Source organism: Lates calcarifer, linkage group LG16_LG22 (genome assembly GCF_001640805.2).
Source record: "Lates calcarifer isolate ASB-BC8 linkage group LG16_LG22, TLL_Latcal_v3, whole genome shotgun sequence".
NCBI classification, from domain to species: Eukaryota; Metazoa; Chordata; class Actinopteri; family Centropomidae; genus Lates; species Lates calcarifer.
Window position 1 is genome coordinate 9,384,627 of NC_066848.1, and position 12,647 is coordinate 9,397,273.

Genomic DNA, 12,647 nt, shown 5'->3' on the forward strand with positions numbered 1-12,647 from the left:
TTACGTGCCAGCCACCTTCCAACGTCATCTCCGTGCGTCTCAGGGCAAGTAAACATTTCCGCTGTGTCGCGATGGATTCAAACAAGGACGAAGCGGAGCGGTGCATTAAAATAGCCCTAAATGCAGTCAGCAACAACCAGCCAGACAAAGCTAGAAAGTTTCTGGAGAAGGCGCAGCGCTTGTTTCCGACAGATCGAACCAAAAGTACGTCGAATAAACGTCTGTTTCGGCGATGGTTTTATGTAACGGTGGGCCATCGCTGTGAAACCGAATAAGCTAACGTTAGCATATCTGTCTTATCGTTACACCAGCTGCTCCTAGCCGACACTGGTATTTGTAGTCTTTTCCGCCCACAGCTGCAACCTCTCTGATATATTTGGTCACTTATTGTTTTAAATTGGTGCCTGTTAATTCGCAGTTAGCGTTTACATCCGCTGTGTCTTTGCTAGCCGCTGCAGTGCTAATCGTTAGCTCTCCGTGCTAGGGAATTAAGTACCTGTTATACATATTTGTAAATGGCCTCCTTGAATAATACTGGCTCCACTTTCTTTGCAGACTTATTGGAGACGTTAGCGCAGAACGGTAAGCCTCCAGAGGAGAATGGCGGTCCTGTGAACGGAGATGAGCCCACTATGAGGCACCGCAGCCACGCAGAGGAGGCTGATGCGTCCGCACAGAGGGCCACAGACTCGGCCAAACCCTACACCGCAGAGCAGCTGGACGCAGTCAGAAGGTCAGTGCACGTGTGGTTCTATTATTTGGTGTTAGTAGAGCTGGGTGATGCTGACACAATTAAATGTCATTACATATGAAACCTCAAACAGTAACAAGTTCCTGCTTCTCAAATGTGATGATTTGCTGTTTCTCTGGCATTTGTGAAAATAAATAAGTCAATAACTTGAACGTAATGGCCTCTGAGAAATTCAAAATACTTGTGCTTTTCAAGAAAACAATCATTAGCTGTAGCTCTACTCAGCACCCAGATAATTATCAATAATATCACAGTAGGATATGGTCTATGTTGACTCAGCAGGTAGAAACAAAGACTGTTCATAGCATTTAGCTGGAGTAGTTATAGAACTTTTTATCTTGAAGAATTTCAGTTCTTATTATAACTTGGAAAAAAGAAAATGCATCGTTTGTATTATGAGTATACAAAAATCACAGTCCACTATGGTATTTCAGACAGTAAATAAGGCTGAATGTAATTTCTATAATCTTTGTTGAAGGGATTTAAACACAGGCATTTTTAAATAAGTCTGTATAGTGTAGACATGCCTTTGGTCATATGAGTGTTTGCAAATGGCAACATCAAGTATACAAAATACAAAACTGTGAGACTGCAGTTATCTGGTGTTTATAGAGCAGACAGCTATCTCAGAAATACTTTTAAGAGTGTAGAAGACGCTCATACATTTATAAGTGTCTGTCATTACTTATATCTTAGTGAAGATGTATCTGTATGGTGAGATTCCATTGTTTTTGTTGCTTAGTTTTCCTCATAATCTTCTAACCATGTCCGGTGGGTGGTTGTTTTTTTGTTTGTTTTTTTTTTTACTGCAGGATTAAGAGCTGCAAAGATTACTACCAAATTCTGGGAGTTGAAAAGACCGCCTCTGAGGAGGATCTTAAAAAAGCTTACAGAAAGCTCGCTTTGAAATTTCACCCAGATAAAAATCACGCTCCTGGAGCCACAGAGGCATTTAAAGGTAAATTTGTGGTACTTTGTACTGCTGCACTACTGAGAATATCTAAATGTAAATTTACTAAGCCCACATTTTATGTGTGTGTGTTTCAGCTATTGGTAATGCCTACGCTGTTTTGAGTAACGCTGAGAAACGAAGGCAGTATGACCAGTATGGAGAAGAGCGATCACACCCAAGCAGACACAGACACCATCGTGATTTTGAAGCAGACATCTCCCCCGAGGACCTTTTCAACATGTTCTTTGGTGGAGGTTTCCCGTCAAGTAAGTAGCGGCCAGATGAATTTAGTGTCAGTCAGGATGTTGTACTTGAGTGAGGTACTATCAAGGTCCAGGAGTATTTTGCTTTTCATGTTTGGAGTAACAGGTTTACATGCCTTTGTAAGTCACACAAAGCCATCAGTCAGCCATCAGCAGTCATTGGACCTTGTGTGGCCACCCCTGGTAGTTTCTGTGCTTTGATTCAAACCATTGGCTTTGCTGATCTCTTATCAGTGATCATTCTTTTGTCTGGTCTAAGAGAGAGGGCAGTCTGACTGGCTATTCAGCCTTGTAAATCTTCTTTTATAACCACCTCTTTTCTTCTCAGCTTTCACAAGCAGAAAACCGCAGGTCGATGCCAGAGCAAAACAAGGCAACTAGTATTCGTAGTGCTGTTACCTTATCATTAACATCTTAAAAGCATGTGACAAGTCTGTTTTCATCAGATTCATAGTGGGATGAATATGGTTGGTTGTTTGCTTCTCTGTGATGTTGATTGGAGTGAAAATAAAAACTGTGGTTATTTCTCCTGTAATTCCTACACCCATGACACTGCTTTATAATGTAATGTATAGACTATACAATACAATGCTGAGTGCCTCTTAGCTTTTTTAATCTTTATTTGTTTTAATTCTTTTTAGGCAATGTACACGTTTATAGAAATGGAAGAATGCACTTTGCACATCATAATAGGCAAGAAAGACGAGAACAGCAGAGAGATGTGAGTCTTGTCAGTAATACTTCAATTATACTTGAATTTCATACCACCTGATGTGTTGTATAGTCTGTAATTGATAGAAATCAAATGTTTTTTTTCTCTCTAACAGGGAGGCCTGGCTCTGTTTGTCCAGCTGATGCCCATCTTAATCCTCATCATTGTTTCTGCTCTCAGCCAGATGATGGTCACTCAGCCTCCCTACAGCCTTAGCTACCGCCCGTAAGTGGCTCAAACACCCAGAGAGCTTTCTGAGTCTGTCTGAAAATCATCTGTCTCACTCTGTTATTATATCTTCTCCATGCATCAGGTCAGCTGGACATATTCACAAAAGGCAAACAACCCACCTGAAGGTGCCTTTCTACGTGGGAGACCGTTTTAATGAAGAATATTCAGGGAATAACCTGAAGAATGTTGAGAGAAGTGTAGAAGAAGACTACATTTCCAATCTCAGAAACAACTGTTGGAAGGAGAAGCAGCAGAGTAAGTTCATACTGCTGCAAATTGTAATTTTTAATTTTAATTTTTGATCTGCCAGTAGTGAAAAATGCACATCACAATTTTACACAACCCAAGTTTACATATTTTTGCTTTGTCTAACCCCAAAGCATTTAGTTTTCTATCCTAAAAGACTGTATGATTTCTTTTATAGGGTATTTGACTGAAACCTAGTCCTGACCTGTACTGACACACTCTCCTCTTGTACTTTCAGAGGAAGGCTTACTGTATCGTGCCCGTTACTTTGGGGATTCTGAGTTGTACCAAAGGGCACAGAGAATGGGCACGCCCAGCTGTTCCAGACTATCTGAGATTCAGGTTATACTGGACGGCTAGAAACCACTTGTGCACACATGGGTAAGTTGCCACAAACATCACAGTGACATCTGAGTATAAGTACTCATGTATACTGTACAGTGCATGAACTGCAAAGACTTCAGTGTTGGGCATGTTTTATCTCATCATCCATAGATCACACACAGTTCAGTACATATGTTTTCGGATTGATTGCCAACCTTCCAGGCTGCTGTTGCCAGTCATTTTAATCCATTACAGTGCACATTTAGTCAGCTTTATTTTTGTCTTATCGACTGACAGATGATATTCCAGAGTCAGCTGTGTTGTCTTAGATGTTGGAGCTTCCTATAAGCATTTTACTGAACCAACAGGAAGAGTTTTTTTTAAAACAGGTCCCACTCACAACTGTATTACTATGCGATGACAGAACTTTGACCAATAAAAAGCCATCAATAGGGGTGCCCCCATAGCCAAATGGTTAGGGCACGTACCACGTGGAGCAGTCGGACCCTGGTTCGACTCCCAATCCAGCCAGACCTTTGCTGCATGTCATTCCCCTACTCTCTCCCTGTTTCCTGCCTCTCTCTCACTGTCTTGTCAATAAAGGCAAAAAAAGCCTGAAAAAAATACTTTTAAAAAAGCCATCAATATCAAGACAACTAAAGGGTCACTGTGATGGACTGAGCAAGGGTCAAGTCTCTGCAAGTTGGTTTTATACCGTTCTGCAAAGAACAAAAACCTATGGCTGTCTGAAATGTAGGAAATATATTTTAAAAATATGTTGGATCATATGAAAAAATATGAACAGTTAAGTGTAAGCTAAAATGCTTACAGTAGTAATGGAGTATTACACAAGTGATGGTAAATGATTTATGTCAAAGTCTGTGTGGAATTATTTGGCTGTTTGTGCATATGTGGGAATTTAGTAAAAGTTAATCCTATACAAACTGACTTCTGCATAACTCTCATTGATTCTTTCGTTCTCCTTAGGTTCATCGGTACTTGAATCGAATTAGAAGAAATCGGTCAGAGCCCACTCAAATTGGAGCATATTTCTGCAGCAAACCAAGAGAATCAAAAAAGCCTTACGTGCAGTGGGCAGCAGACCTCATCAGGGAACCTCTCTGCAACTTGGTGTAGATTGACTTCCTGTAGAACTGTGAGAAGCTTTGAGATGACTGCTGACATTTTCTTACTGTAGTGTCTTCTGGATGGTGTGAGTGCTCAGGGCATCACAGCAGAAAGTAAGAGCATATTTGAACGGTTACAAAGCTGCTAAGATTAGCTTTCTCTGTCCCAATTGTTTTTGTTTTCCTTAAACATTTTGAGAAACCTCATGGCCTTCTCATAGACAGATGTCTGAGCCACTCACAAGGAACGTGTGTAATTTTTATAGTTCTTACCAATGTAAATATTCATTTTACTTTTAACAGTGCAGGGTTTATTGAAGTTAATATCTTGTACTATAATGTTATTATGTGGATTCGCTTGTAGTCTGTTGGATCATAAGTATTGAGAATCGTTGCACAAATAAAAGTAAACCATATTTATTAAATTAACATGCTAAAATTGTACAAAAGTTTCTTTGAATTAAATTTGTCCAATGATTGATGGGTGCATATTTTCTCTTTTAAAACATACAGGCACACATACTCTCACATGTATGTTCATATGTGTGTCCAAGACCCATGCTGCATACTATTTCTAATCAGTTTTTGAGTGTACAGTGTGTTGACAGATCAGTGACAGTGACATATGCTTTAAAGCAGTCACCATCCATACTAAATGCAGCTGATTTTAGTGTGATGTTGATGGACCCTATTCTCCCTCAAAGATAATGGAGAAGCTGCTCCCAGCTGAAAAACATTTAAATAAACTGTGGTGTGGCGAGGCATAAAATGGTAGAATATGTTGATTTTATATGTATTTATATGTATACTGTATACTAACTGCTAAAACAGTATATTATGATAACTAGTATGTAGTACATCCTGGGACACAGGTATTAATTACTATTAAGTTAGAAGGAAACAATGACAAAATATAATAGAAAATAATTTATTTTTTAATGTTCTTCAAGTATTCAAAAATACAAAACACACAAGTTCCAGGTGACAATATTTGACTATCAAATATATAAGCCATTCCCTGAAGGGTGCGACTTCACATTCATAGGAAAGAAACCGACCCATGTTTAAACATGAATCTTCACTGTTGAGTCACCTGTAACCAGGTGGATAGCTGCCATGAGACATAAGCTGGTTCCAAGGAAAACTTTGGATATGTCAACAGACACGTAGCTGTAGTTTCAGAGCCATTTGACATGCGTGTTGCTTCTTTTCACAGTCCTCATGAATTCATTTTAGCTTATCAGGGCAAGGGGTGCTTGGTCAGCAGCACTCCTCAATCAGCAGCTCCCCTGAACAATACAGTTTCCTCTTAATAGCCCTGAAGCTTGTGCTCAGTCTCAGAGTGTTTCTGTGCCCCAGGGAGGTTGTGGATGTCTGCGGGGACCTGCTCCCCTTGAAGAGCTTCTGAACCTTTGGCCACAGTCCACCGGACTCAAGCCTCAGCACCAGGGTCACATGGAAGGTTGGCACTAGGGTGGCATCCACTGCTATTTGGTCCACAGTACATAGAGGGCCCTGGTCCCCCCGGTCTACACACAGGTCGATGACTGCTCCTCTGAGACCGCAGGGCTCGCACACAGCCAGATGGAGCAGCTCCTGGCTGATACTGTGTAGCAGACAGTCGGGTAGAATGAGTTTGGAGCAGTCCAGGATGTGGGACGCGCTGTTCAGGCTTTGTGTGATGGTTGCTACAACTTCTGTAGCTAAGGTCTCCTCCAGGGGATCACAGAAGAAACTGCTGTCTGACTCTGATAAGGACATGTCTGCCAGAGATCCTAAAACAAAAGAACACAGGTTTAAAGTCTTGCCTGGTAGTGCAGTATTCACCCTAAACTTTTTATTCAGTTTGATGGTGATTAAAAACCTCTGTAAAACCTCTGCCTTTCTTCTACCTTTTTGTACAAATTTTTTGTACAAACTCTTTTTCCATATGCAAGTAAAAGAGTTTCTTGGTCACTACTAGCAACAACCCAAACAAAAGACAACAGGACTTGCTGAAACAAAAGCCAGCAACACTCACCAGTTTCACTCCTGCAGCACTGATCCGCTGTGACCCTCTGATTGATCCCCTTCAGCTCGGTCAGCCTCTGTAGCAGGCTGCCCCAGGACAGCCGCTTTGAACCCCTGTCCTCCGCTGGAGAGGGAGGGAAACTGCCGTCCAGGGAATGATCACAAGAAAAAGACATCTTTTTAAAAGATATGCTACAAATATAAGATTGCAAAGAGCAAAAGTGCAACGGTGTTCTCTAACACTGGTGGTACCCCCGACCTCCTGAGCCAGACCAGCTGGGAAAACACTCTGTAACAATGGAACAAAGCCTTAAATATCCAAGCCAGAACGCCCCGCCCACGCTATTTGTCAACCAATAGGGTTTAAGCACACGTCCTCAGCTCTCTACCCTGCCTGGTAACATTTTTGGTCCCTTTGATGAGGCAAAGGCCAGGCACCCCCACGACCCTTCAGGCGCCTGACCCCCACCCAAACTTATACACAAATTTGTGTTTTTATGAAAATACATGACCCTCAAATATGAAATTAAACAGCCAAATCGACGAGCCAACCAACAGCCGTCGCCAAAACGGCATAAAACAATAAGAAAACACCCCCTCTTGTTTTTTTTGGACAAAAGAGACATGATGAAAGAGCCGTGAAAAGCGTCGTTCATGAGTAAGCCTCAGCAGAGCGACACGTACCGCACGTAGGCCGCGTGTGTTTTTGAGTAAATGATCGGAAACGTGAGCGCTGACCACGAATATTGGAGTCTTTTTAACTCAGTGAATCCAAATAAGGATTTTTGTGTATTATCTCTCTGTTTACGATCCTGACGGAAACTCAATATATTTCAGCTCCAGGCACAAGTACATTCTCGGTGTTCTTGTTTTTCTGCTCCATTTTATGTGATTTTATTGCTTTTTTAAATTATTGTTTTCTATGCTCTGTTCTTTTTTATCTATTGTATGTAAAGTACTTTGAGCTGCCTTTGTGAATGAAATGTGCCATTCAAATAAAATCACTTAAATAGAAGTGATCATAGAATTGTTTCACTTTACCCACCACCTTCAAAATAAAAAATGTAAAAATAAATAAATAAAATAAAACAAAATCTCTGTCCTCTTACCAGAGGTTGTATTTGTGGGCATGTATTCAGATATTTAGGATATATGTGTTAATTGTTAATTGCACCTAGTCAACAGTTGTGTTGAATGTGTGTTTATTGTGTGTAGGAGCGGGGTGGTGGTAGTGTGCGTGACCACTGTGATCATTTAAATGCTTTTAATCATTTATAAAACTCTGTTATTCTTAGCAAAGAAATTAAATCCCATCGACTTAGAGAAGCAGTTCTGGCCTGTCCCAACTTTGGGAACAACTCCTCTGACTCCTGACGTCAAGCATGTTCACACACACGAACACCATCCCCCACCAAGAGAAAAACACTCCACTCTTGCTTAAGATCAACGTTAACATCAGAGTTGGCCCTCATGTATTTATAGTATGTGTTTTTTATTATTGCATTTAAAGGATGTTTTAGGTTCACAGTATTTCATATGGTGCTTTTTAGTCTCCTGGATGTGAATTCTTTCTTTTTGGCTAAAGTTTGACTGACATGGGAGTAGGCCCATACAGTTTAAGTCTATTGTATGCATTTAAATGGAGTGGTGGTCAAATGCAGGAAAATAAGCTAACATGGACACATAAAACTCCTGAAATTGAGCTGTGCTGCACACTAAAACTCCATTGAGCAAAATGAATTTATTTGATCATTTTTGTTAATGAAAACAATAAGATTTACCTGTAAAAAAAAAAAACAGCTATAACCTTCTAAAGAGCCACTTAACAAAACTTGTTTATAATGGTAAAACTGGTTTATATAAATGGTAGAATATGACATTTAGAATATTTGAAGATGGATTTAGGATTTTACTTATTCGCTACATATGGTGGAACAGCAGGACAGATAGCCCTGTACTAAACGGTGTAATACACTGCATTGCCAGATCGTGGCGCCACTTCATCACCTTAAACTTACAGACAATGAAGAAGTGGCAACCACTGGTGTGTGTGCATTTAAAATGCATACGCCTGAGTGCACCTATTGTTTTGAGTGAATGTGCCCATGAATACACTGTCTTTGACACGCATTCATTCATGTGCATGTACACTTTTAATGATCACAGCAGTGTTATTCCCCCCCTGCTTCTTTAATGTGTCTCTGCACTCAGCATATGGACGCAGAATTTATTGTGTAACTAAGCTTAAGCCTCAACACTCCACTGTTTGGGGTAAAACATTATTTGTGCCATGTCATGGAAAAAAAGTAAAATGGAGAGGAGGAAATAAAGTGTGACAGGCGCTGTGTTTTACAATTCAAACAGGCCTGAGAGAGCTGTTAGGCCAGCCAGCCTCAGGCTATGTAATTCATGTATAATAAATCTACTACCAAATGGATTGTTAAGAATGGATTTTTTCTTGAACAATTTGCTTTAATCTGAGGTGCATTAGAGTAAACCACAAAGAAAAAAAACTTTGCCTCATATATTTTTTCATTCCAAAGAACTATTTGTTTCAGTAATTGGTGTAAAAAATAAAAATAAATAAAAAATTACGGTATGAGGCACTTAAGTGGACAATGCAATTTACACCTGAGCTAGGTCGGATACAATCCTCTTCGTCTTCAGGCTCTTTTGAATATGCGCATGTTGTTAATTAATTCAGAAAGGAAGTAAAAGGGTCCCCAGATTGTGTTTGCCAGGCTGTAGCTATAGCAACAACATGCTGTTGTGAGGAGGGTCCATCTCACTGAGACAGCTGTGGAAGCTGTAGTGTAACAATTTTGAATGCTTTGTGTTTTTATCATTGTTCATGACATTAAACAGTAACATAACAGTATTAGCCCCTCTGACTACATTATTCTACCAAAAGAAGGAATAAAGCATAATCGCATATCCCCGCTTGCATCCTCTCATTCCTCTGTCATCTGAGGCCTGTGTTTACCTGGAAACCCTTTAGCTCTGAGAGCAGGGCCTCTCTGTTTGGCTTCATGTGCCTGCATCACCTGAAGTTGGAGCTGGGACAGAGTTCCATTTAGGTTTTGATTTATTGCTGGAGGAAGCAGAAACAGACCTGCGATCTCAAGGGGGGCAGGAGAAACTGTGATGTTTGGCAAGTTTTGCTGAGACACACTCTTCTTTATCAAAGCATTAACACTTTGCACACCAATTCCAAATAGCCTATACTTTGAATATTAGCTTGACTGAGGATTGGAATGACCTTAAATTAGAAATAAAGTCTAAGACTGCATTTCATTTGTTTAAGTTCATTCAAAGAAAGAAAGAAAATCTATAGGTTGGTAGCTGCATAATCACACAATTAAAGAAGCTGTACATTAATGCTACATGCATGTTAAGTGCATCATTTTTTTTTTTCACTTTCTACACAGACAAGATTCAGGAGATTTATGATTTATGTACTTTCATTTTGCATACACTTTATTCAGTATTTAAATCTGGCTCAGTGGGGTTTTGTCATTGATTTACTCTTGTTGTCAGTCACACAGTCTGAGCACTGAATGCAAATGCATTTCCCCTAGAAAAGTTATTGTTGTTTCCCTTCACTTACGGCCGACTTGACATAAAACACCCAAAGGAACTGGATTATTTGTAGTTTCCAGTTTGTAGGGTCGTGCCTGTGAATGAGCCTCATTATTGATATTGATTGAACGTCATTAGGCAGGGAGGCTGCACTACTAACTGATAGGTGCAGGAGTAAGAAAGTCAATGCATACATGATGAACTGTGACCACATGACAACAGAAAGAGAAAAGGGTCCTGATCATTATTTATAAGTTCTCTTACCGTGACTTGTCCCTGAGTGAAGCTATCTCTCATTTTAGAACCTTGTGCATTATTTAGCAACGCTGCCAATGTAATGCTTTTTGTGTTTGGTTTTGAATTAAACAAGACTTGTTGTTGCTGTTATGACTGCTCTTTGAATCTTGAATCATTCTGGATATAACTCATGCTTACTGTATCTTACAGAGCCTACGAATGTTAAATGCACATTACTATTTCTCTCTTTAACTTAAAGGAATAGTTTCAAAAATGTGCTTATTCACTTGTCTGGCAACCATGAATGTCTGTAGAAAATATAAATAATGTAATATTAAGAAATCTGTGGCATCAAATCTTGAAAATGTATTTATCTCTATGAATTGTAGTTATTACCCAATTTGAGTCTCTAAACATGACACTCAAAGCATTTTCTATAAAGGTAATATTCTTAAGGACTGCAAACTTTAATGAGATGTACAGCTTTAAATGAATAAATCATTTCATAAATAAACAGCTTTGAAGTCTAATGTCAGACTCCATGAGTGGCCCATGGCTACAGAGCATTATCTTATGTCAGTGGTGTCTGTTTTGATGACAGCAGCCTACTTGTTTTGTTAATGAGAATCATCTGATCTTTACATGTCTTGGTCCTGCAGCCATCCCAGCTATCACAATTAGATCCCCTCCCTTAACCTTCACAAAGCATCAGACCTGGGGAAACGACACTCATGCTCACATCACTGACAGGGGAGTGCATTTTCCCAGCTTTTATAAGGAGACTGCCTGAAACCCCCTATGGCTCTGTGACTCTAGGATTACTCAGCCATTTTTTTTCTCTTTAACTGGCTCCAATAAATGAGATGAATATTGTTGGCCTGTCATATTCTGCCCTCCTCCCTCTGGAACCCAGCTCTGTGACTGTCACATCTCATCTGTCTGTGAGTTCACGACCGGGTTTGTGTCTGACTCCCTCTGTAGCGTCTAGCATGTGCCTTAAAGGATGTATAATGTTAATCACACTGCCATTCTGCTTCGTTTGACTCATTGCTCCTAGTTTCATCAATGTCACTGAGAATGAAGTGAGCTGATGGCAGCTGCTGCAGAGCACTGTGTTAAACTGTATCAGTATGACTACACACAGCATTAGCTACAAATTGAGGACAGTCCAGTTCAGGCCAAGTTCACACACATGAACAGCTTTCATCCATCTCATTATATACTGTAGCTGTATTGTAAGTAAAAAATAAAAATAAAAAAATGAGCACACTCATGTCACGCTTGCTATGTGTATTAACATGCAGTTATGTGGATTAAGACAAGCTCTGTTGCTTTCAGACACTGATTTTATCACATCCAAATTTCTGCATTATACTGTGTGTGTGTGTGTGTGTGTGCGCGCGTGCGTGTTCAGTTTAAACAACTCCCCCTCTCTTTATCTTTCCTCGTAAACTTGATTGCGTTCAGCTGAGAGATTAGACGACGCCCCGTCTTGTTCCTGCATTTATTAAGAGGGCCTCAAAGACACTCTTTTCAGGATGAAATGAAGATGGCATCAGTTAATCCAGCACTTCAATTACAAGCTGTCATTCAGTGTGTCTCTCTGGGAACTGGCTAAGGCTGCAGCAGGGAGAGATGCGGCAGACGGGGCAGATACAGTCAGGTACTATAGCTGTGGCACAACGCAAATGCCCTACTTTCCAGTAATGTATCGGAAAAACACCGCTGTTATCTTCAGGCCATTCGAACAAAGCAGAACTGGGATCAGCAGCAAACTAATCCAGACCCACAGACCTTTCAATAATCAATGAAAGGAACAATTCTGAGGTAGGGCGGCAGCTCAGACCTCACTTTTCCAACTTTATGAAGTCTTAACCATCCACTTTTTGTCAGGTATGTTTTACTATTATAGTGGCACTAAAGGCAAAAGTGTATGTCTCCCAAGTAATTATATTTTAATGCATGGATAGACATACTGTAATCAATGTAACCCCTCTATAACCTAATGCAATTAACAACCAGTTTACTTAATTCCAGACCATCAGTTCATAGCAACATAACAAGCCAATACAACAACCCCGCAGTTAATACTAACTAATTTGTGGCTCATTAAAGTTCAGTTTTTGTTGATTCAGCTCTAAGATAACAGGCCTATTTCACTGCACGTGATAGCTGGAATAGCACAAGTGGAATTAATAATGTTAATTATGGCCGT

The 12,647-nt window shown here is 40.1% G+C and overlaps 2 protein-coding genes across 2 annotated transcripts; one reads left to right on the plus strand and one right to left on the minus strand.

Annotated features, from left to right (window-relative positions):
* Positions 1 to 23: 23 nt before the first annotated feature.
* Positions 24 to 5,085, plus strand: dnajb12a (DnaJ heat shock protein family (Hsp40) member B12a). The gene is made up of 9 exons (XM_018696771.2): positions 24 to 204; positions 556 to 733; positions 1,564 to 1,709; positions 1,799 to 1,969; positions 2,608 to 2,687; positions 2,794 to 2,903; positions 2,992 to 3,164; positions 3,394 to 3,536; positions 4,467 to 5,085. Exons 1-8 carry the CDS (start codon positions 72 to 74, stop codon positions 3,513 to 3,515), a joined length of 1,113 nt encoding a protein of 370 aa, XP_018552287.1. The 5' UTR covers positions 24 to 71; the 3' UTR covers positions 3,516 to 3,536; positions 4,467 to 5,085.
* A 435-nt stretch (positions 5,086 to 5,520) lies between these two features.
* Positions 5,521 to 6,916, minus strand: LOC108897241 (DNA damage-inducible transcript 4 protein). Its single transcript, XM_018696773.2, has 2 exons — positions 6,627 to 6,916; positions 5,521 to 6,381 (listed from the first exon to the last, which is right to left on the minus strand). Exons 1-2 carry the CDS (start codon positions 6,790 to 6,792, stop codon positions 5,867 to 5,869), a joined length of 681 nt encoding a protein of 226 aa, XP_018552289.1. The 5' UTR covers positions 6,793 to 6,916; the 3' UTR covers positions 5,521 to 5,866.
* Between the last annotated feature and the right edge of the window lie 5,731 nt (positions 6,917 to 12,647).